Source organism: Oryctolagus cuniculus, chromosome 8 (genome assembly GCF_051225735.1).
Source record: "Oryctolagus cuniculus isolate XC-2025 breed Fujian yellow rabbit chromosome 8, ASM5122573v1, whole genome shotgun sequence".
NCBI classification, from domain to species: Eukaryota; Metazoa; Chordata; class Mammalia; order Lagomorpha; family Leporidae; genus Oryctolagus; species Oryctolagus cuniculus.
In genome coordinates, this window is record NC_142874.1 from 137,910,604 (window position 1) to 137,934,826 (window position 24,223).

At 52.7% G+C, this 24,223-nt stretch overlaps 1 protein-coding gene across 6 annotated transcripts in view; it reads right to left on the reverse strand.

Moving 5' to 3' along the window:
- Positions 1-22,561, reverse strand: part of CRACD (capping protein inhibiting regulator of actin dynamics) — a 43,363-nt gene extending 20,802 nt beyond the window's left edge. The window contains exons 1-3 of one of the 6 annotated variants that reach the window (XM_051820253.3): positions 22,105-22,559; positions 4,747-4,882; positions 2,916-2,937 (exon numbers count right to left, since the gene is read on the reverse strand). In XM_051820253.3, the coding sequence (XP_051676213.3) occupies positions 2,916-2,937; positions 4,747-4,844 (120 nt within the window). In that variant the 5' untranslated portion in view covers positions 4,845-4,882; positions 22,105-22,559. Of the gene's footprint in view, positions 1-2,915; positions 2,938-4,746; positions 4,883-5,087; positions 5,254-22,104 lie in introns of those variants that run through there. The other 5 variants (XM_089302728.1, XM_089302730.1, XM_089302726.1 and 2 more) reach the window with 5 other exon arrangements.
- Between the last annotated feature and the right edge of the window lie 1,662 nt (positions 22,562-24,223).

Consider the following 24,223-nt stretch of genomic DNA (forward strand, 5'->3'; position numbering starts at 1 on the left):
ACCTGGCATGTGGAACAAGGCTGGGGAGCAGAGTCACGTGAAGAAATGAAGCGGGGAGTGGAAGAATAAGGGCGTGGGGGAGAAAGCGCGCAGAGCGCCGTGGGTCTCGGTCTTGCGCAGCTGCGGCAGCGTGGGGTGGGCCGAAGGGACGGGGGGCGGGGGGACGGAGGGATGCTGTCAGGGGTGGCCTGTGCCACACATCTGCTCATCATGCGGGCACCTTTTAGAATAAGAATGTGCATCCTAGTAAAGAAGCAGATGGGAGCCCCCCTCCCCTGCACTGACACCCCAGGGAAAATAAATGCAAATTAGGGCTGGGGAGCCAGGAGGAGGATGTGAGAGGCGCAGGTGGACGGCAGCCCTGGCCAGGAGGTGGCCACGGGCTCGTGTCCAGACAGAGGTGGTCTTCACAGGCACGCCCTGCAGCTCTCTGGCGTGAGATGGGGACCACGGCCTGGGCGGGGCTTGGGTTCAAGGCCACAGTGCCTGATCCTCCAGGACCCACGGACAAGACCTAGCTGTCACGCCTGCACGCTCTCCCCATCGCTCCTCCTCGCAATGCTTCCTTCAACAGATGCAAAGGACCCTGTTGTTGTGACATTTGTGTAATTTATCCACAATTAAAAGGCTGCTGATGGGGCCGGCACTGTGGCGCAGTGGGCCAAAGCCTCCACCTGCGGTACCAGCATCCTATATGGGCGCTGGTTCGAGTCCCAGCTGCTCCACTCCTGATCCGACTCTCTGCTGTGGCCTGGGAAAGCAGTGGAAGATGGCCCAAGTCCTTGGGCCCCTGCTCCCACATGGGAGACCCAGAAGAAGCTCCTGGCTTCAGATTTGCTCAGCTCTGGACTTTGCAGCCATATGGGGAGTGAACCAGCAGATGGAAGCCATATTTCTCTCTGCCTCTCTGTAACTCTACCTTTCAAATAAATAAACAAATCTTAAAAAAAAAAAAAAAAAAAAAGAGGCTACTGCTGAAACCTGTTTACAATCGCAGGATTCATGCAGATCAAATCTGTGGATAAATGTGGCTTTTGGGTTACTTGAATTCCGCCCGCGGTTCCTGCACGGTACAACAGGAGCTGTAACAGGGCAACTAAAATGAAATGGCCCAAGGGTTTTCAGATAAGTAAGCGGCCACTCTCTCTGCCTTGGGTTTTTCTTTGTTACCCATGGGCTCTTGCTTTGTCCACACTGCAGTCATCCCCAGAGGAGCGTGGAAACCTGTGCCTAGACAGGGAGTCAGTTTGCTGGAGCCCATGAATGGAGTCACTGTTGGGACTGGAATGTGAGCTAACGGGAATGATATTTTATTCATTCTGAGTGGGCCGCTGTGCTGTCATCTGGAATGCGGGGAGCCGTGTCCCAGGAGCACACACCCCTGGGGATGAGGGTGCTCCCAGGGCGGCCAATGCCAAGTGCATCGTGGGCTGCGGCTCGCTCTCTGCCAGGCTCTAGGCTTCCTCACATTTTTTCCCATTCTTCAGACCACGTCTGTGAGAGCAAAGCAGAGGAAAATGATGCTGCTGTCTTCCTGAGCAAACCACGGATACGTCCAAAGTTAACACAAATTCAAAACAGAAAAGACAAGAAAGCGCGTGCGGATGTAGAGCCATCTGCTCAAGGAACCAGTGGCTCCCAGCAGGTGTTTAACTCTGTGTCCCCGACAGCTCTGTCAGGTGACTAGGCTCTGGCACTCTGAATCCAGGAGATCTAAGCCACAGAGGATGGGGCCCGGCCTACATCAAAGCATCCCCCAACAGACAGAGCATCTCCTGACCAAGGTGTGGGCGACCCCAGCAGTGAGCGGCAGCCTTCACACTGTGGCTGCCCTGCGTTCGTCAGCACTTGAGACGCACCTCATGCCTGCTCCGATCTCACACAAACACAGCCACTCCCTCACCTGTGCTTCTGGGAGGCTGCCGGTTCGGTCAAGGTTGTTGTGGCCCAAGTGCAACCAAGTGCAAAGCTGATGGGGCCACTGGGAGCCATGGCAGAGGAACGGTGACCTCACACGGCTGTAGGGGGTAAGAGCCGCGGAGGGGTCCAGACTGCCCGTTGATGCACCCTTTATTTCTCAGGCAGGGAAGTGCATGTGGGGCGGTCAGGTGACCCAAGGCCACACACGGGGGCTGGCGCCTGTCCCGCGACACACGTGTTGTATCTGAGGTCCCTCCCTCATTTGAATGGAGTTTTACGCTGGTGACAAAGTGACCGACGTGTGCACGTGCACTGCTGTCGCTTGTCTCCTGCGAGTGTCCCTTGTACTAAAGCATGTTCCCACGGAACACATGCGTCACTTGTATACTCAGAACAGAGCCTACTTTTGCCCTTAAAAGGCTCGCAGGCGTTTTGACAAGTGGTGGATGACATCACCCACGGGAGGGTGGGCTCAGGCATTCTGTGCTCAGTGTGGAGGTGCCAGGGGGGCCGGTGTGGCAGGGAGGTGTGGACACCAAAGAGCTGCCTTTCAAATGCAGTCCCCACCAACAACCTGCGTGGCCTTCCAAGGCCTCCCAAGTCTCTTGAGCCACAGAGAAAACTGGCTTTTTTTTTTTCCCTTTTTTAAAAAAGTGGCATTCTGCTAGAACTCACATTTTGAGAGAATGTCTAAATTATGGTGGCCAGCCAGCTTGCCAGGATGGGGCATTTGCTCTGAAATAGGTGTTTTCCATTCCTTCTCTCTTTTTAAGAAATAAACATACACACGGACACAAAGACAGTTCCCGCATGAAACCATGCATGCCTCGGACACACCCCCTCCTCCATGCCTCGGACACGCCCCCTCCTCCATGCTGCCGTCCTGGGGGGGGGGGCTCCGCTGCTCGCTCAGCATCCGTCCAGGCATCACGTTGTCATGGAGAAATGCAAAGCACTCATGCACGTGTCAAGTCACTCCCGCGTCTACGACTTACCAGGAGCATACTGCTTAGTCGACTGGAAAACAAAGCACAGGCTTGTGGGGGTGAGACAGTTCTAGTAGCTTCCGTCACTCCAAAACCACATTTTCTCGGCTGATGCTCCCCATTTAACCTCCTCAAAAACCTGACCTAGAGGGCTGAAAGGAAGCCGGCAAGCCCACGCAGCCCAAGCCAGCTCAGGCCGACCTGGCGTGAGCAGACGTCAAACGGAGAGCGCGCGCCTCACTCCTGCGCCGCCCTCCGCCCTCCTGTGCTTCGGGGCTGCTGGTCACGACACATTTTATTAACTTTAAGGTCAGATTCTTAAAAACCATGCCTTCCTGCTCACAGCAGCAACAGGCAGTCTGGTAGTTGTACTGCGTTTCTATACTTCCAGTACTGCAGATTTATTTATTTTTTTAGAACCCTGAATCCACTTTCTGGAATGGCACGTGGCGTAAGCAGCAGATAGCACTTACGAGAGTGGACCCTCACTGAATTTTAGAACTCCGTCAGTCATTCCTCGTGGAGAGAGGAGGTGCGGAGCTGCAAGGCCTCAAAAGAGAGGGAAGGGAGGTAGGGGACAGGCCAGGGGTCTCTGTGGCCATCCCTGTCCCCTCCTCTTCCCCAGCTCGCTTTTGCCAGAAAGTATACCACCACGGCCAGGCAGACCCAGGCTGGCACCCAGTGAGGAAATATGGGCACTTAGGGCTGTGCCAGGGCTGACCCAAGGGCAGGATGATGGCTTTGGGGGCAGGCGGCCACAGGCAGGTGCAGGTGTGGTTCCCAGGCGTTGGCCGCTTCCCCGGCTGCCACCGGCTGCAGCTGGCTGGGCACGGGGGAACGCAGACCACACAGGGCTCAGAGAGCAGGAGGGGACTTGGAGAAGTTCAGGGGAAAATGGCACTCGGAGGTCGGTTTATATCGGTGCGCGTTTTTTGAAATCGACAGTGTTTTCACAATGCGCATTTTCAGGAGTTTTTTGAAGCTCCTTTGTACCTAGCTCGTGTGTGGTGATAAGAACATCTCAAGAAAGAGTTTTCTTTTGAGGATAAGGCTTCCGTGTTCTCAGTACCCGCCCAGGGCTGCTGTCGCTTTGTTCTTGCTCACTCAGTCACCGCTGCAGGGTTAATCGGCCAGGCCGAGCCCTCTGCCCGAGGTCCCTGTCGCCTCCCAGCACCCTGTCTCTGGGGAGTGCTTGCTCACAGCTTTCTCTGCGCCCAGGGGACTCGACCAAGCCGCTGGGCAAACCTAGAGTCAGACACGCTTCCCCGAGTCCCAGCCATGTCTGCGGCCTTCGGTGAAGAATTCTTCTATCAGGCTCGTATCTAAGCATGACGAAGGACAGGTCCGTTGTAGTAGGAAACCTGCCTCACTCTGCAGTGTGGACCGCAGGGAGGTGAGAGCGGGCTGTGCTGCTCCCCGGGCCACAAGGCGGCCCCGGAGCCAGCACACAGACAGAGCCTGCCACTCCCTGTGCCAGGAGGGCTGGCGGCCAGGAGAGTGTGCCGGGCACTGTCAGTGGACAGGCAGCCGGGGTCACAGCAACGCCTAAGGACCAGGCGCTCTCGCTCCCGTCCAAGCCCACTAGCTTCTCCGGGTGCTTGTTCTTTGTCCTCTGAACACAGGTGCTTGTTCTTTGTGCTCTGAACACGGGGATGGATTTGAGCAAAAGGGAGCGGGTGTGTTGTGCAGGTGCTGTGGTGGGCTCACAGGGGCAGGGGGCCCTCCAGACACCTGAGCCTGGTTTAGAAAGCAAACGCCCCCACCAGGAGTGGCCCCTGGAGCTTCCAGCCAGAGCGCCCCCTTTCCCTCCACAGCGGGCGCTGACCCCCGGCTGCCTTACCTGAAGAGTCTGGATTTTGCCCAGGATGCTGTCCTGTGACATTGCTTGAACTGTCTGCTCACTTTCTGCTCCCCCATCAGGGATAAAAATACTGTCATGGGAAAACGCCCGGCTTCCCATGGGACACTTGAAGGACCTGGAATGCAAATCACGAGCTTCATTGTACGAGGAGGACCGAATTTCTTCTGGCAATGCAGTCTGCAGCACAGACTCCGCCCACACGCCCAGCCCCGGGGGGCCTCTCTGCGGGGGTCGGCCAAGCAGCTGTGCAGACAAAAGGGCCCCACAGTGTCTGTCCGCAGCAGGCACTGCACCTCCAGCTCCCAGCTTGTCTCGCTCACCCAGGCAGGGGTAGCGCAGGCAGGGAGGCCAGGCTGCAGGGGCGGCACGGGGAGACCTGAGAGTACAGCACTTCTTCCCAGACAGGGCCCACGAGATCTCCCCAGTGACCAAGTGCGGGAGGGAGAGGTACTTCCTGCGGTGTCCCTTGGCCCAGTCACAGAACGCAGTGGGTCTAGTAGCTGAGAAGCCTTATTATCAAACAAGGCCACCTGATTAGGAAACAACAGGCAACAGGGTAAAAAGCCACGAGGTCTAGAGACAAAGGACTTGGTGGGGACTTCTGGCTGTGGTCACGCCCCTCACCGCCCCTGCTGTGGTGAGTGCCCTGTGCAGACAGCTCTGCTCCCCTCACCTCCTGTAATGCTCACCTCCACCATCTGATTGGAGTTGAGCCTCAGCTGGGAAGAGCCTGATCTCCAGGCACCCAATTAAAGGCGGACAGCAAGAGGCTGAACCCAGGTCTACAGAACACAAGCCCCTGCCAGCCATTATTGTGTTTGAAAGTGACAGATGGCCCTAGAACATTGTCACTGGGGAGTATCAAAGGGTACGGGGAGGGAGACGGGGTGCAGATGCTGGCTGGAATACGGGGGAGTGGAAGGCACGGAATACCAAGATGGGTAAGACTTCAGCTACATAACGCAGGACACCACACACCAGGGTACTTCAAAGAGGTCATAAAAAGTCTGTATTATGAGAAAATTACACGGATTTCCTATTTTTTTTGCCCCTAAATATTCCTTAGTACTGACTGGGATTTGATATCTACCCCTCCCCTACTTCCAGATGATCATATTGAAAAAAACCAGTAATAATAATACAACAGAAATAATAATTACAATAATAGCGGTAGTCACAGTGGTAATATTGATTCTAGTTAAATTTTATTGGGCACTTGCTATATTCTGTAATATGTGCTATTCTTTTTCATATACTACAGGAATCCTTTTTTTCAAGATTTATTTATTTAGAAGGCAGATTTAGAGAGAGAGGGAGGGAGGGAAGGAGGGAAGGAGAGACCGAGAGAGGAAGAGAGACCTTCCATCCACTAGGTGACTCCCCAAATGGCCACAAAGGCCAGAGCTGGATCCAGAAGCTGAAGCCAGAAGCCAGGAGCTTCCTCCAGGGGTCCTACATGGATGGTAGGGGCACTTAGACCATCCTCCGATGCTTTCCTGGACATATAAGCAGGGAGCTAGATGGGAAGTGGAGCAGCCAGGACTCAAACTGGCACCCATATGGGATGCTGGTGTCACAGGCAATGGATTCACCCACTATGCTACAGCATAGGCCCCTATACAAATCCTTTTTACATGTAATATTGAAATCTTATGTGGTAGGCACTTTGTCTATTTTACAGACAAGGAAACTAAGTCTCAAAGACAGTAAGTTGGGGCTGACATTATGGCACCGTGTTAAGCTACTGCTTGCAACACCAGAATCCCATTATCAGGGTTCCGGCTCGAGTCCAGCTTCTCTGTTTCCAATCCTGCTAATGCTGGGAGGGCAATGGAAGATGACCCCAGTGTTTGGGCCCCTTGCTACCCATGTGGGAGACCTGGATGGATTTCCAGGTTCCTGGCTTCAGCCTGGTCCAGACCTGGCTATTGTGGCCATTTGGGGGAGTAACCAGTGGATGTAGGATTTCTCTCTCTGTTGCACACTCTGCCTTTCAAATAAATAACTAAAGAAAACAAAAAGCCCCAAAAAACAGAATCTTGCCATAAATGAAGTCTATATGTGACTCTCTTCTTGGCCTCTGTTCCACTGGTCTACTTACCTGTTGAAACAGCAGTAACCCAAAACTATTTTAATTACCATGGCTTTTAAATGGCCCTTGATATCTGGTAGTGTGTTTTCCAACTTTTTTTTTTTTTTAAGTCAAGATGGCTATCTTTGTCTCTTTGCTTTTCTGTGTAAACGTTCACACTCACTAACACAGTTCTGAGGTTGCTGCTGTGATGGTAATGAATCTATAGATAAATTTTGGGTGAAGTGTTTATAATACTGAATCTCTTAATCCATGAACATGGGATATCTCTTCATGTACTTAGATCATCTTTAATTTCCCTTTTAAAAAATATTTTGTTTGCTTATTGGAAAGGCAGAGTTAGAGAGAGAGAGAGAGAGAGATCGATCTTCCATCCACTTGTTCCTCCACAAATGGCCGCGTTGGCTGGGGCTGGGCTAGGCCAAAGCCAGGAGCATGAAACTCTGTCCAGGTCTCCCACATGGGTGGCAGGGGCCCAAGCACTTGGGCCATCTTCTGCTGCCTTCCCAGGTGATTAGCAGGGAGCTGGACTGGAAGTGGAGCAGCTGGGACTTGAACAGTATTCATATGGGATGCTGGTGTCACAGGTGGTGATATAACCTGCTGTACCAAAATGCTGGCCCCTGATTTCTCTTAACAGTGCTTTGCAGTTTTCTGTAGAGAGACCTTGTACATAGTTTATGATTATAGATTTATTCCTGTATATTTGGCATTTCTGGTTTTTTGTAAAGGGTATATGTTAAAATTTTAATTTTTAACTTTTTCATTGGTAAACTACAGAAGTGACTGATCTTTGTATATGGATCTTAGACTCAGAGATTTTATTAAGTTCATTATTTATAATAATATTGCTGATCTTTTGGATTTTCTATGTATTCAGTCAGGTTGTCTGCAACAAAAGACCATTTTATTTCATCTTTCTCAAGCCTGTATCTGCCCTCCAATACTCATTTAGCTGAAATATTCATACAAAACTGAATAGAAGTCCTGTTGGAGGGCTTTGTGATATTCTCAAACTTACCAAGAAATACATGATTACCTATAAAATATTTACCAGGAAATATGAGGTTATCTGTAGAACTTTTGTAGACATCCTTGAATTGCTGCTTTGAAAAGACACATGACCTTTTATTTACAAATGATTTAAAAAATTATCTTAATCGAAAATGAATCTTGATGTGAATGGAAGGGGAGAGGGAGTGGGAAAGGGGAGGGTTGTGGGTGGGAGGGACGGTATGGGGGGGGAAGCCATTGTAACCCATGAGTCGTACTTTGGAAATTTATATTCATTAAATAAAAGATAAAAAAATACAAAAAAAATAAAAAAAAATAAAAAATTATCTTGGGGTGGGCTCTGTGGCACAGCAGGTTGACCCCCCAACTTGTGAAGCCTAAATCCCATATTACAGGGCCAGTTTGAGTCCCATTGCTGCTACTACTCCTCTGTTGATCCAGCTTCCTGCCAACGCACCCTCAGAGGTAACAGATGGTGGTTCAAGTGCTTGGGTCCCTGCAACCCACATGGGAGACATGGATGGAGTTCCAGGCTCCTGGCTTCAGTTAGGCCCAACCCTAGCAGCTGCAGGCATTTGGTGAATGAGCCAACAGATGGAAGATACGTCTGTCTGTCTGTCTCTCAGCCTTTCAAATAAATAAAAAAATAAACATTGGGAAAATAAAAAACTTATCTCTTTGTCTTTCTCAGCAATTTTACTCTGGTCTGGCTAGCTGTGAACTTCTTTTAATTTGTTCTGCTTAGGATACACAGTGCTTCTGAAACCTATGGCTTGATGTCTTCAATGTTATTTCCATGCATTTATCCTCTAATTCCTCTCTTATTTTCCAGCGTATGCCATTTAACATGAGCCATGTGTCTTTTATTCTCTTTTCTGTCTCTACTGTTTTTTTTCTTAATATGGCACAGTCTGAATCTTCCTATGGACCTACAACCCAGTTCACTAATTCTCTCTTTAACTATGTTCAATCTGCTTTTAAAACCATCAGTTGAGTCCCTAATTTCAGAAGTATTTTTTTGGTTCTAAAATTTCCTTTTAATTCTTTTAACAGATTCTATTCCTTTAATGAGATTCTCCATCTTGTTAACTAGTTTTTATTTTAAAATCCTAACTATTTACACGTCTCTACCTGAAGCCCCAAAATCTTGGTCATCTTTGGGTCTGTTTGTATCATCTTATTTTCCTGCTTGTCTATTTCTTAGATGTCTGGTGAATTTTTTTAAATTGAATTTCATCCATCCTGTAAGGAAAATTCTAGAGGTTAAGTTGTCTCCTTCCAGGGAAGACACCCTGGTCTTCTTGCAGGCAATAAACAGCAAAGGAGCAAGTCCCCTGACTCGGATCCCACAGCTGACTCAAGGCTGGTCAGCGTTCCTCGAAAGGTTTGGAACACCTCTGCTTTGTCCCGGCCTGAGAGCATCCTCCTGCTAGACTCCTGAGTGCCTGCATTTTTTCTTAAGGTCTCTCTTCTTGACAGTCCTGAGCCCTAATCTTTTTCTTTCTGGCGCCACTGGCTGCCAAACACCGTCACGCCCGCCTGTGCGGCATTATCAACAAGTACTGCCCAGGTCTGGGCCGTCCCTCCAGGATTCTCTTCTGCTGGGGATCTGAATTCCGCAAACCTGGCGCCCTCAAACTCCAATCTTTGTGTTCTCAGCCCCACGAGACTTCTTAGAGCTCTGCTCTCTTCTCTTCCTCTCGCAGCCTCGCTCTGGCTTTTTGGTCTCTTGCCCTGCACCGAGAGTCCACAGATGGCCACAGGAGAGAAGCAGTGAGAGTCCATGGAGGCCCACAGGAGGGAAGCAGAAAGCCGGGCTCAACTCAATCAGATCCCCTGGTCTTCACGGTGGCATTGCTTGGGTCCGGTGCCTCAGCAGCAGTGGCAGATGCCTTTGTTGCGATGTTTGCTCTCAATTCTGCTTGTTCTTGCTGGTTTCCTACAAGTTACGTCATCACAGCCCCAAGTGGAATTGAATAACTTAGTATTCATCACGTTTCGGCCACATGATTCGCATGTCACAGAACCTACTTGTGGGTATCGCCATTGTTCTACTTAACTCGCTCTTCACCATGACCCAAAGCATTTCTACCTTTCTCTTATTATGTTTGGCTCTTGTCTCACTTGAAGGCTCCAAGAAGAAATAGCGGACGAGATGGCAATTGGTTCTAGTGACGTGCACGAGCGCTTTCCTGGAGATAATTCCATTTACCAAGAATTGCCGCGGTCTGTGTTCAGAGCGGCCTTTGGTAATCAGGGTTCCCAGCGCCGGCTCCAGGCGCAATGGAGAGGGCGGCCACTTCCTTTCTCTACCGGGGAACGGGAGACAAATTCTAGACTCAGTTCTAGTCTGCAGCAGGGCTGGAGTTGAAATTGAGGCCACGCTCCACTCAGAGGCCACAGATCGCTGTCCTTACCCAGCTGCTGGGTGACTGGGAGGTGGCAGGGCGGTTTGGCACAGGTTGACCCTTAGCTGAATTGTCTTCATTCTCCAGGCCACGCCCTCCTCTCCCCACTCCCGTTTGTTTGCCTGAACCCAGAGGGTGGGGCTGGGAGCTTCAGCCTCTGCTGCAAGGCGGGAGATGGACTCACTGCCCCGTGCGAGCCTGTGGGTTTCCAGGAGCCCAGGGAAGACAGCCACGACTTAACAGCGGCTGTAAAATCGCCGCCTTTGCACTTGGGCCAGGGCAGGTGGCTCTCTCTTCCACATTCCTGTCCTGGCTTTGCTGTGCTGGTATTACTGATACCGGCAGACAGAGGTCCGGATTCAAATCATCCAGAGTGGTCCGGTGGCGCAGACACCAGCTTCTGGTATCAATGTTCTGCTCCCCGGTGTGCAGGGGTATCTTTAGCCTGAGCCTGCACTTCTGACTCCAACAATCACCTTCCACGCCTAACTCCAGTGCGACTGCTTCTTCTCCCACCACACCCCGGCCACACACAGTGGGTCTGCTGCTCGGCCATTCATCGTCTCGCCTATCTCAAGACACATAAAACCAAACTCAGGCATTTTCCCACCGAACGCCTCTTCTGCCCTGTTCCCGTTACATCGTCCCCCAGGTTCCGGGCTACATCATTTGGTAAGTGAGGTCAGATCCAGGCTGGAGGTTGACCCATAACAGGTAACACTGCCTATCTGCTCACACTCGGAAATCCTCAATTTCAGTGTAGAAATCAGTAGCAGGTGCCACCGCCAGTCCTTTTGTCTTCAGGAATCTTTCGAGGTCAACTTAGAAGGCAGTGAACAGGACTGACCATCCTGAGCTGCCGTTCCACGCCGGCGCTGCCCTCCCTCCGCACACGCCCGCGTTCCTCCATGACAGCCGTGGGGGGCTTGCAGGGCGCTCCGTGTCTCCAGGTAGACGAGCAGCCGCAAGGCTCACATACTGCATCGCAGCGACAGGTGACAGCGCTGACGCAGCCACGTCACTGCTGAAGGGGCCCAGGCAGGTGAAGAGAGACTCAGGCCCCTGACTCACAGCTGATGGAGCGCTCCATCTCAAACCAGTGCTTACAAATGCTGGATGTCTTTGGGGACAAGGATGTTAAATGAACCGTGGCTATGAGACCACAAGACGGAGTATGAATTAGGAGAGGATGGTTAAGTCAGTTGCCTGTCTTAAACACCAAATCTGTCAACACCTAGAGATATGTCAGCGGCCATGGATTTTTCATATTCACGTAATATTGATTGAGGCTTTTTTACTGTGGCAAAATGTATTGAGCATAATATCATATTAGGGGCTGGTGCTGTGGCGCAGTGGGTTAACGCCCTGGCCTGAAGCGCCGGCATCCCACATGGGCGCCAGTTTGAGATCCGGCTGCTCCACTTCCAATCCAGCTCTCTGCTGTGGCCTGGGAAAGCAGTGGAAGATGGCCCAAGTGCTTAGGCCCCTGCACCCACATGGGAGACTCAGAGGAAGCTCCTGGCTCCTGGCTTCAGATCAGCGCAGCTCCAGCTGTTGCAGGCAATTGGGGTGTGAACCATCAAAGGAAGACCTACCTCTCCCTCTGTCTGCCTCTCTTCTCTCTGTGTAACTCTGACTTTCAAACAAACAAATAAATCTTTAAAAAAAAATACCATATTAAAGATACGGGTGTACTCCCCAAATGGTTGCAACAGTCAGGGCTGGGCCAAGCTAAAGCCAGGAGCCTGGAAGTCCATCCAGGTCTCCCACATGGTGGGCAGGGGCCCAAGCACTCGGACCATATGCTGCTTTCCACGGCGCATTAGCAGGGAGCTAGATCAGAAGTGGAGCACCCAGGACTCGAACCTGCGCCCATAAGGGATGCGGCGTTGGTGTCAGTGTTGCAGGCAGCAGCTTTACCCGCTACACCACAATGCCAGGCCCCTACTTAGTTTTTTTTTTTTTTTTTAATTTTTTAATTTTTGACAGAGTGGACAGTGAGAGAGACAGAGAGAAAGGTCTGTCTTTGCCGTTGGTTCACCCTCCAATGGCCGCCATGGCCGGCGCATCGCGCTGATCCGATGGCAGGAGCCAGGTACTTATCCTGGTCTCCTGTGGGGTGCAGGGCCTAAACACTTGGGCCATCCTCCACTGCACTCCCGGGCCACAGCAGCGGCCTGGAAGAGGGGCAACCGGGACAGAATCTGGCGCCCCGACCGGGACTAGAACCCGGGGTGCCGGCGCCGCAAGGTGGAGGATTAGCCTAGTGAGCCGTGGCGCCGGCCCCCTACTTTTTTTTTTTATTTCAAAAAGCACAATGACAGGAGGAGTGGGGGAGGAGGAATAGAAGGAAAGGGAAGGGGCCGACGCTGTGGCGTAGTGGATAAAGGCACTTCCTGCAGCACTGGCATCCCATATGGGCGCCAGTTCGAGTCCTGGCTGCTCTACTTCTGATCCACTTCTCTGCTATCGCCTGGGATAGTGGAGGAAGCTCCTGGCTCCTGGCTTCGGATTGGCACAGCTCCAGCTGTTGCAGCCAATTGGGGAGTGAACCAGTGGACGGAAGACCTCTCTCTCTCTCTCTCTCTCTGCTTCTCCTTTCTCTGTGTAACTCTGACTTTCAATTAAGGAAATAAATCTTTAAAAAAAAGAAAGAAAGAAGGAAGGAAAGGGAAGGAGAGATGGGGAGGGGAGCGCTAGAGAGACATCTTCCACTTGTTGGTTCACTCCCTAAAGCCTGCAACAGCTAGGGCTGGGCTAAAGACAGGAGCCAGGAATTCCATCCAAGTCTCCCAGATGGGTGGCAGGGCCCAAGCACTTGAGCCATCATCAGCTGCCTCCCAGGGCGTGCATTAGCAGGAAGCTGGATCAGAAGCAGAGGCACGACTCATCCCAGGTGCCCCAATACGGGACGCAGGAGTCCCCGGGGGCGGCCTCACCTGCTGCACCACAGCACCTGCCCCATTCTACCTTCTACCTAGAAACTGGACAGCGTGCTTCCTGTAAGTGGCATGCAATATCTCTCCTTTGTGCCTGCCTTATGGCATTTGGCACAATTTCATTCATTTCTCAAGCTGAACAACACTCCGTGTACCTGTGCCACCTCCTGCTTATATGTTCTTCTGTCAACAGACGCGTGGGTTGGCCCTACTTTGGGCAGCTGCGGGTAATGCTGCAATAAACACGGGTGTATTGATCAGGATTTAAAAAAATATAAAACTATGGGACTCTGACTTGCAGCTCCATGGAGACACGGCTGGAAGAGGAACTGGGCGCTTTCTGTCCTCATATCACACCAGAGATTTGCCATCATCGCCAGAGCCTCCACCCAAATCTCACGGCCACCATCTGTAAAGATTGGCACAGACGTCACAGGACAAAGGTTGTAAAAGCAGGGAGGGGATGGCCGGCGCCGGGGCTCACTAGGCTAATCCTCCACCTGCGGCGCCGGCACACCAGGTTCTAGTCCCGGTCGGGGCGCCAGATTCCGTCCCTGTTGCCCCTCTTCCAGGCCAGCTCTCTTCTGTGGCCCAGGAGTGCAGTGGAGGATGGCCCAGGTGCTTGGGCCCTGCACCCCATGGGAGACCAGGAGGGAGCACCTGGCTCCTGGCTTCGGATTGGCGCAGCGCTGGCCGTAGCGGCCAGTTGGGGGGTAAACCAACGGAAGGAAGGAAGACCTTTGTCTCTGTCTCTCCCTCTCACTGTCTAACTCTGCCTGTCCAAAAAAAAAAAAAAAAAAAAAGCGGGGAGGGGGGTGCAGGGAAGAGGAGAAGAAAATTGGTTGGAGAAGAGGGAGGAGGAGGAAGAAGAGAGGGAGGAGTCCCTGCTTTCCCCTAATTCCTGAGTAAGTTTGAGGTGCAGCCCTGGGCAAGCCGGCCGTGGTGTCTGAGAGAGCTGCAGCCCCAAGGCTTCCACACCCGGCCCTCCACCCAGCAGGGTCAGACACCAGGAGCCCCCTCCAGAATCCACGTGGGCACTCCCGAGAGTCCAAGGAACACGCAGGTGAAAGGGAAGTTTAGGGGCGTCCTTGTGGTGTAGCAGGCAGGGCTGCCGTCTGCGACACTGGCATCCCGTATGGGCGCCGGTTCGAGTCCCAGGTGGTCCCCTTCTCATCCAGCTCCCTGCTAATGCTCCTGAGAAAGCAGCAGAAAATGGCCCGAGTGCTTGGGCCCTGCCACCGACATGGGAGACCCAGATGAAGCTCCTGGCTCCTGGCTCAGCCCTGGCCGTTGTGGCCACTTGGGGAGTGAACCAGCGGATGGAAGCTACCTCTGTCTCTACCTCTCTGTAGTTCTGCCTTTCAAATAAATAATTTTTTTTAAAATTTGGTATCTATTCATAGTTTTTCATAATTTGCATTTTCCACAAACTTTTTGAAGATCCTGTGTATGCATGGATTTCAAAATTCTTTGCACAATCAACACACTTTGTAATTCCCCCACCCATGAGTGCTCTGGAGTGCCCCCCCCCCATTAACTGGGGACGAGGGCTCACATGGGCGGATTCTGAGGGAGGTGGAGCAGCCACGGCTCGAGCTGGGCCCACATGGGATGCTGGTGTCGCAGGCGGCAGCTTTATCCGCTACGCCACAAAGCCAACCCCAATAAATCAATCAGAGAGAGAGACAGAGAGAGAGACAGAGAGAGAGAGAGATCGATCCTGCACTAGAAAGCGCAGCCGCCACCAGCCTGCAGGGACAAGTCACACACACGGGCTCTCGAAGCTGCGTTCCTTCCACCTGTGACTCAGCGGCCAGGCCAGGTCCTAGGAGACAGGCGCTCTGGCTGGTCGCAGGCAGGGCTGAAGCGGGAGAGGAGGTGGAGCAGCTGGCCCTTTGGCTACTCTCAGGGGATGCTGACGGCGCAGCCTACCAGAGGTAAATTCAGAGGAAATTCAGAGGCTCCTGGGAGGGGAACCGGACGCCACCAGCTAAGTGACCCGACCGGCGGCATGGTGCACCGCTGCTCAGGCGAGCCCACTGCCTGGTGGCGTGCGATCCTATCTCTCCCCAAGGGACAGCCTGCTTTCACGGTGGCGTGTGCACCCATTGTGTGCTGCGATCCCCAGCCCAGGCGCGGGGCACCATGCCCCCGGCTCCTCTTTGCAAGCTGTGAAGGGCAGAGGGAGGTGCGGGACAGGCCTGACCCTGGAGGTCAGAGGGCAAGAGGAGTGAGAAGGAAAAGCTGGCGCTGAAGCCCAGGGCACTGTCCGTCAGCCACTGCGCACTCGCGCTACGGGAGGAGACCTGGAGAGCCTGTCTGCTTTTCACTTGAGTTATCTAGAACTACGTCTGCACGGCTGTGTGAACAGAACAATAAAAAGCAGAGGACAGTGTGCTGGAGGAGAGACAATCCTAGCGAAGATTTCCTCCTTCACGCGCGCGCGCACACACACACACACACACACACACACCCGATGAGGGCAGTCCCCTCTCTGTCCCTAGTTCTTATTATCTGGGTGTGACCCCTGGAACTGTGGCAGCCATCTTGTGACTGTGCGGCCAAACACCCACTCCTTGAAGATGCCAGAGGAAAAAGTGGGTCAGCCTAGATCTTGATGTTGCTCGGCTGCTCTGTCCACTGACCTTGGAACTTAGAACTTTCAGATAATACGAAATCTCATTACTGCTCCAGACGCTAGGAGTTGCCACAGCTGGAATCATTCTACCCGACCCAGCCTTCCCGCCACTACCGTAAGCACTAGGTACATTTTCAAGACCACTGACATCATCTAACTTCAGGGTGCAAGCCGATGAGGGGAATTCTCCCTGTCCAAAAAAGGAGAGGTTTTCTGCAGCGGCGCAGCGAGCGCTCGCCTCAGGCCAGCCCTCCCACTCCTTGTCTTTTGTCTTTTTTGGACAAGCATCATGTAATTTGGGACCATAGATATTGGGTAATTACTATGGCAATGATTAGGGATTCACTTCAGGAATAAGGAAATATAATTATAGTCCCATTTCAGCTCGTCGCCATGGTAACAGGGGCACTTGCAATTGATCAGCAGTTTTCTTTCTAAACAGATCTGCGCGTCTCATTCAAATGAAATGCTAAGGAGCAATTAAATACACTCATCAGACAAACTACAGTCGCTGGAAGAGACTGGAATCGATTACGCATTGTGTGACATCTCCCAGGCTCATCCCTGCCTCTCACACTCTATGGAATGCACAGTGCCCAACAGCTACAAACCCAGTCACCTGTCAGTTCCAACAGAAACGTGCCAAGCTGTCCAAGTTCAAGGACAAGGAGGAGAGCCTGCAGTCTTGACTTACAGAATCTTAGACTTACAGACCCATCCTTAATACAGCGCCACCCTTCACGTGTTTGTATTCCTTGGAGTGAGTTCTCGCTTGAGTAGCGTGTGCAAAAGCGTTTTTCATTTTGCAAGATTTTCTTGGCTATTTTAGGTCCCTTGCAGCTTCATAAATTTTATAATCTACTTGATAATTTATGGGGGAAAAAGACAACTGAGATTTGGGGAGGGACGGCACTGAATCTGTAGATCAATTCGTGGCGTATTGCCACCTTTTCAACATTGCTTTCCAATCAATGAACACACAGTGTATTGCCATCTATTGAGATCTTACTTCACTGATATTTTGTCATTTTTAGAATATAAGCCTTGCACTTTTCTTGGTTAATATTCCTGAGTATTTTGCTCTTTTGAGTGCTATTATAAATGGAACTGTTTTCCTAAGTTCACTTTCAGATTTTTTTTATTACTACACAAAAATATAAGCAAGATACAGAAACTCAACTCTTGCATCCTGCAACCTTGCTCAACCTTGTTTATAAGTCTAATGGGTGTGTGTGTGTGTGTGTGTGTGTTTCTTACAATTTTCTATATGTAAGATCATGGCATCTAAAAAACAGAAATAGTTTTACATTTTTCTCTTCAAGACTGATGGCTGAGCATAAGGATGAGACATTCTGTCCTGCTGTTGATCTGAAGGGGAATACGTTCATTCGCTCACCATAAGTAGGGTGTCAGTGGCATTTTCCAAACATACCCTTTATCAAGCTGAAGAAGTTCCCTTCTATTCCTAGTGGCCTTTTTAATCATGAAACAGTAACGATTTTGCCAAATCTTTTTTCGGCATCCACTGAGATGTACATATGGTTTTTTTTTTTTTTTTTTTTTTTTTTTTTGATAGGCAGAGTGGACAGTGAGAGAGAGAGAGACAGAGAGAAAGGTCTTCCTTTTGCCGTTGGTTCACCCTCCAACGGCTGCCGTGGCGGTGTGCTGCGGCCGGCGCACCGCGCTGATCCGAAGGCAGGAGCCAGGTACTTATCCTGGTCTCCCATGGGGTGCAGGACCCAAGTATTTGGGCCACTGCACTGCACTCCCGGGCCATAGCAGAGAGCTGGCCTGGAAGAGGGGCAACCGGGACAGAATCTGGCGCCCCGACCGGGACTAGAACCCGGTGTGCCAGCGCCGCAAGGCAGAGGATTAGGCTATTGAGCCATGGCGCCAGCGTACATATGGTTTTTGTTATCTGTTTTATTAATACAGTATATAACAAGGAGTCTTCAAAAAGTTCATGAAAAATGAGTATTATGTAAAAAAACCTACCCATATTTCAGAATGTTTTTGCTCCAAAATAAACATTTTCATTCAATTTTTCCACATCCTGTTTGAAGTTCTCTTGTATGTTGATTGATTTTTGTATGTTAAACCAACCTTGCATTCATGGATTAAACCCATGTGGTCATGGTATATAATCCTTTTCATACCTTGCTATCTGTACTTTGTTGGGAGTTTTGTGTCTATGGTCATATGGGGTATTGGTTTGTGGTTGGTTTTTTTTTTTTTTTTTCCTTACTGCAGTGTTTCTGTCTGGTGTTGGTACGAGGATATCACTGGCCTCACTGCATGTGTTGAGAAGTTCCCCTATTCTGTTGGCCACATTCATTTTTTTTTTGACAGGCAGAGTGGACAGTGAGAGAAACAGAGAGAAAGGTTTTCTTTTGCCGTTGGTTTACCCTCCAATGGCCGCCGCCGGCCGGCGCACTGCGCTGATCCGATGGCAGGAGCCAGGTACTTATCCTGGTCTCCCATGGGGTGCAGGGCCCAAGCACCTGGGCCATCCTCCACTGCACTCCCGGGCCACAGCAGAGAGCTGGCCTGGAAGAGGGACAACCGGGACAGAATCCGGCGCCCTGACCGGGACTGCTGGCGCCGCAGGTGGAGGATTAGCCTAGTGAGCCACGGCACCAGCCCACATTCATTTTTGTAAGGTTCTTTCTGCTTCTGCAGTTCTCTGATAAGTTCATGCCTTGTCCCTCAGCTACTCCATATCCTACCCACTGCCTGGGTCAGTTCCTGGCTTCCTCCTCCGAGGCTCTCTCCTGATTGGTCCAGTGCCACAGTGAGCCCGCCCTGTCCACAGGCCCGACAGCTGGCACTTGGCACAGAGCGCTGTAGTTGTGCGTGATGCCACCACGCATGCAGGAGGAGCTGGACGCAGGAGCAGTGGAGCCAGCGAGCAGCAGGGGGCTCAGGCAGGCAGCTGGCGGGAGCAGCCTGGTGGCCCAGGACCAGAAGGGCAGCTCAGGGCCATGGGACCCGCTCCTGGCGAGCCTGCAGCCTCCTGGGAAGGCAGATGGGGGGCAGGCAAGGATGCTCCGTCTGCTGCTTGAATAGTGGCTCAGCCCTTCCAGCGGCACGACCTTGGCCAAGTCCCTCCAGCTTTAGTGTTCTGTCTTTGAACTGCTGGCACTGTCAGTCCCAGGGGTCATGGTACGTATTACGTGAGTTCATCGACGCAAAACACATTCTGTTAAGTCCAGTGAATGGGATATGTTTGATGTAACCACTGGACACTCTCTGTGGAAAAGGGCTGTGGTCAAAGAAACCTTGGAATGCTCTATGTTCCCTCTTCTCAGGGATCCACAAGGCATCTGAGTACAAGAAAAGCCCTGTAACATCCTAGGGAAAGGATCCTACGTGGCCTTAATTTCCCGAACTTATTTTCCAAGATGCCTTTTTAAATGTAACATCTACTTGACACACTTTTGGGAAATATAATGTTAGTTGCATCGAATTAATCAAGAAATCGCTTTCAATTGCTAAACACTGATCACGTTCTAGTGCTCTGCTTTCCCCAAGGTCTGTATGACTTCCAAGCAGCAGCTCGGGAGAGAGAGGCTGCCACCCTAGAGAGACAACAGCATGCTTTGACAGCCCAAAGGAAATGGAAACTTGCAGGCAGGAAGAGATCAATACAGAGCTATTCTTGGCCGCTGAGACGTTTCTAGAATTACAGACGCTCAGAGTTCAACAGCATGCTACAGGTCAGCACCCTCAAATTCCGGCCAGTGCAGGAACCCCACCTTCTGTGTTCCCGCCCGCTGTGGCCCGACCAGACTCCCCGTTGTAGGCAGCTCTAGGAACCAGGAAGGCCCCCTCACGGTGGGCTCAAATCTGCCTCCTTGGAACTTGCACCAAAGAGGATATTCATGGGATTTTGAGTTTTGTGTTGCAGTGACAACTATCTTGAATGACTGCACAATATGAACTAACATCTGTCAGTCTGTCGTTAGACTGAAAATAAGCTGGAAACACCTTGGTCACTGTCTCCCTCTGCAAAGAGACTGAATAATCACAAAGTCACCGATGCTAGGAGTGATGCACGCAGTGTCTGCTGCGTGGGCTGAGTGACTTTGTCACTGTCATTTCCTGCAATAAAGGGGGCATGCACCCTTCAGGGTACTTCTATTTGCCTGTATTTCTATCCCAATTTTAAAGTAGTTAAAGAGAACTTTCATTTTTTATTTGAGAGGCAGAGACAGAGGCACGTGCGCACGCACACAGAGAGAGAGAGGGAGAGAAGGAGGGAGGGAGGGAGGGGAAGGGAGAGGGAGAGAGGGAGGGAGGGAGGGAGAGAGGGAGGGAGGGAGGGAGGGAGGGAGGGAGGGAAGGAGGGAGGGAGGGAGAGGGAGAGAGGGAGAGAGGACTTCCCATCCACTGGTTCACTCCCAAATGCCCGGGGACCAGGAATGTGACCCCAGGCTCCCTTGTCAGTGGCAGCAGCAGGGGTCCAACCACTTGAACCATCACCTGCTGCTCCCAAGAGGCCCATCATCAGGAAGCTGGAATTGGGAACGGAGTGGGGACTTGAACCCAGGGCACTGACATCTTGTGGCTGTGCCAAATGCCCACCCCTAAAGAGAGACTTTTTAATCTTTCTAGCCCAAAGCTTATTGGCCTGGCTCCCTTACTAATGAATATTTTACAAAGACAAATATTTCGTTAAAATCTAGCATGTGTCTCATAAATGCAGGTTTATCAACAAGAGCAATATTGACAACAGGTGCCATTATCTCTGTTTTATAGAAATGATCCAATGTGGAATTCTCCAAGGCTTCCAAAGCTTACAGCCTTAGGGAAAACACCAAGTGGCAACTGGGAAGTAGAAGGGATTTACATGGGACGAGAACCGGCCAGGGCCCCACTTCCTCTGGGAATCCGACGTGGTTCAGTACGGAATCAGGAACTGGGCAAAGTCTCAGCCCAGCCTGGGGCGGACACGTTGTGTTTTCGCTGGCTGGTGCTCCCAAAGGAGAACCTCGTAGACTTGACCTGATCTGGCACCCGGCTGCTTCCTGGCCACACCTGAGCAGTGTCTGGATCTCACTCTGATAACCGCCAGCAAAGTGTTGGCATTCCTTGGACAGCGGGAGAAACCGAAGGAAGTCAGGGCGGGTTCCCGCTGGCCGGTTCTCAGCCCAGTTTCAGCGCTGCTGCTCTGGCCGTGGGCCCGTCTCTGCCAGCCCCGTTCCTGCCTTTCAACCGCTCCCTCAGGTGCACTTGATCTTCCTCTGCCTTAAATGGAACAGAGAGCCAGGCCCAGGAAGGACAAGAGTCAGCGTCGGGGACGGCGCGCGGACGCTGCTGGCGGCCACGGCGAGGTTCAGCGTGCTCGGGCTGGCTGAGGGCTGCTGCTGTCACACCACACGCGGCAGCGGGCAGGGCACAGGTTTTGCCAGCTGTGCGATGCCTGGCACTCAGGGGCCATGTTTTTTTGAGCACCTAATAGGAGGCTGAAGAAAACCCAGGCCCTGACTTCATGGAGCTGACAGTCGGCGAGAGACAGAAAAGCAAATCAATAACTTTCATCGAAAGTGCTAAGTGCTTCGCTGGAACCGTGCAAAGACCTCACTAGGGAACACGGGCAAGGGGCAAATGCACCAGGCCCGAAGGCTGGAAAAGCTTCCTGAAGGCGGTGACTGCGACGCTCCTGAGCTGTCACCATCGGGGTTGGACCCTGGCTGCCTCTGATGGCAATGCCCAGTGTTTTTCTGGGTTCTTGCACTGTCAAGGCCAGACCTAGCACCTGCGTTCTGAAAGGGCAGGGAGCAAGCTTTGGGGGGAGAGGAAGAGAGGAGGGAGGGAGGTAAGGGGGGAAAGCAGCTAGAAGCTCGCTGAGAAGAGGTTCTAGAAGTTTCTAGGGACGGCTAGGGGTGCGAAGGGTGGCCCTGGTGCCCGAGCCCTCTGCATCTGCGACACAAGGGCAAGCCCTCCCCGTGGGCATGGCCACCCTTCCCCTTGGCCAACTGACCGGAGCCTGGTTTGCCTCCCTCCGAGGTGCACTGCTGAGCCGGTGTGAGCTGCCTCCCACCTCCAGTGAGAGCAGCGAAAGGAATGCCCTGCGCCCGCCCGGCCAGTGAGGTCAGCTCCCCTGCTGCAGGGGCCACCAGCGAGCCCCGAGCCCCCCACGCTTCCCAGATGAACGAACGACACTTGGGATCCTGCTCCCGCCTGCTGAGCCCCTGCTGGCGCCTCTAGGGCCCCTGGCCCACCCGGGAGGGCGAGGGTCGTTACCTCAGGCTGTCGGCCACGCTCTCCTCATCGGACGAGAAGGTCCCATTGCTGGCACTCCGGGGGGGACAGTGACTCTTCTTCCCCAACGCCTCGCGTGACGACGATGTCACTTTCTTTTTCCTTTTGCCGAACAGCTTCTTAAAAGGCTGGAATTTGCCTCCCTTCTTCTTGTCTGCGGGTTACAAGATAAACACCCGCTGCAGCGAGACAGGGCTGTGCCTCGGAAGGAATTGCAGCTGAGCGGCCGGGGCCAGGGCCGCAGGGCAAAGGGCGCCCCGAGCCGCCGAGCCCCAGCGCCAGGAATGTCGGGCCAGCCCGGGGGCCTGGGGCAACGGCAGCTGGAGCGCAAGCCCCGGGCCTGGGGAGGCGTCTGTCCCCCAAGGACCAGAAGCGGCCCCAAGCTCCCCGGCAGTGGATACAGCAACCTCTGTGCAGCCACCTGCAGGTGCTGCCCGCTCTCTGTCCCCAGTACAAGGTGTTCTTTCCTTCGGGGCAAGCTGAGAGCAACACGTGAGTCATGCAGGTGTCTCTGTCTCTCTCTGTCTCTCTCTGTCTCTCTCTCTCACACACACACACACACACACTTCTCTTATCGGAGGAAGGCACCAAAAGGTCATGGAGAACGCCTGTAATAAAGACACTAGGCAAGGATTTCAAAAACATTTGCAACAAAAGAACCCGATCTTCTTCTTCTTCTTCTTCTTCTTTTTTTTTTGACAGGCAGAGTGGACAGTGAGAGAGAGACAGAGAGAAAGGTCTTCCTTTGCCGTTGGTTCACCCTCCAATGGCCGCTGCGGCCAGCGCACCGCGCTGATCCGATGGCAGGAGCCAGGAGCCAGGTGCTTCTCCTGGTCTCCCATGGGGTGCAGGGCCCAAGCACTTGGGCCATCCTCCACTGCACTCCCGGGCCACAGCAGAGAGCTGGCCTGGAAGAGGGGCAACTGGGACAGAATCCAGCGCCCCTACCAGGACTAGAACCCGGTGTGCCGGTGCTGCAAGGTGGAGGATTAGCCAATTGAGCCACGGCGCCGGCCAAGAACCCGATCTTCTAAAGCAACCGGGTCTGGACAATGGCTCCTCCATCATTCTGCTTTGGCCATGGCTCCTGGCTGACCTCTGCCCCCGGCCCCCAGCCCCACGCACTGCCAGCTGATTGCTGTGGTCTCTGTACTCTGAAGAGCCCCACAGGCAGCCCTGGGCTCACTGCCGGCCACCGAAATCTCAGGACCACCTGCGGTCCCGCTCCCGCCCTCTCTGGTGCAGAGCCCTTCACCCTACTCCATTCCTACCTCAGGAGAAGGAGAAGAGATGTCTCCCTCTGCCAGAACACATCTTCTCCAATCCTTCTTTCCCCTTTAAGAAGTTTAAAGAGCCACTTATCCAGGTTGCACAACCTCACCTTAAAACACCCACTGCGTAACCCTTGCTACGCAGCACTGCCCTGAGAGCTTTATAGCCATGAACTTGGTCAATCCTGACAACCACGCCCCGGGTACAGAGATGAAACCACCCACGTGACTCCCGGGAAGCCCGGCTTGGAAGCAGGACTCAGGGGCCCTGAGCAGGAAGGAAAGACAGACGCTCACAACGGGGGCTGCAAATACCCGGGCAGCACACACGGGCACAGCCCCCAGCTGACATCAGCGGCACGGAGCTCTGAGGGGCTCTGCTGCTACAGTGAGGTGATGACGTCACAAGCCAGACGCCCCAGCCCTTCAGTGCTGGTCTCACCAAGACGCCACCGAAAGTGTGAAGTCGAGTCGCTCGCCGGGCAGTGGGCGTGGCGTCAGGCGTTAGGGAGCGCTTGCAATCCTCCCCAGTTCACGGAGACCGCACTGGGGCTGCTGGCGCACAGGCAGACAGACCTGCACACCTCAGTGGCCTGTGGAGCAGCCTGCTGCTGGTCACGTTTAAAGGGAGGGAGTTCAGGGCCCGCCAGAGGCCCCGATGCAGGAAGCAGCGCGCTGGGCACAGAGTTCTGAAGAAAGGTAGCCTCTCTGTGCCGCCTCACTTAGAGGAACAGTGCAGCTGAGATTATAGCCTTCCACAGGGATGAACACGGAGCAGGCAATAAGCAGGCTGGTTAAGGTGCTGCTTTTTTTTTTTTTTTAAAGATTTA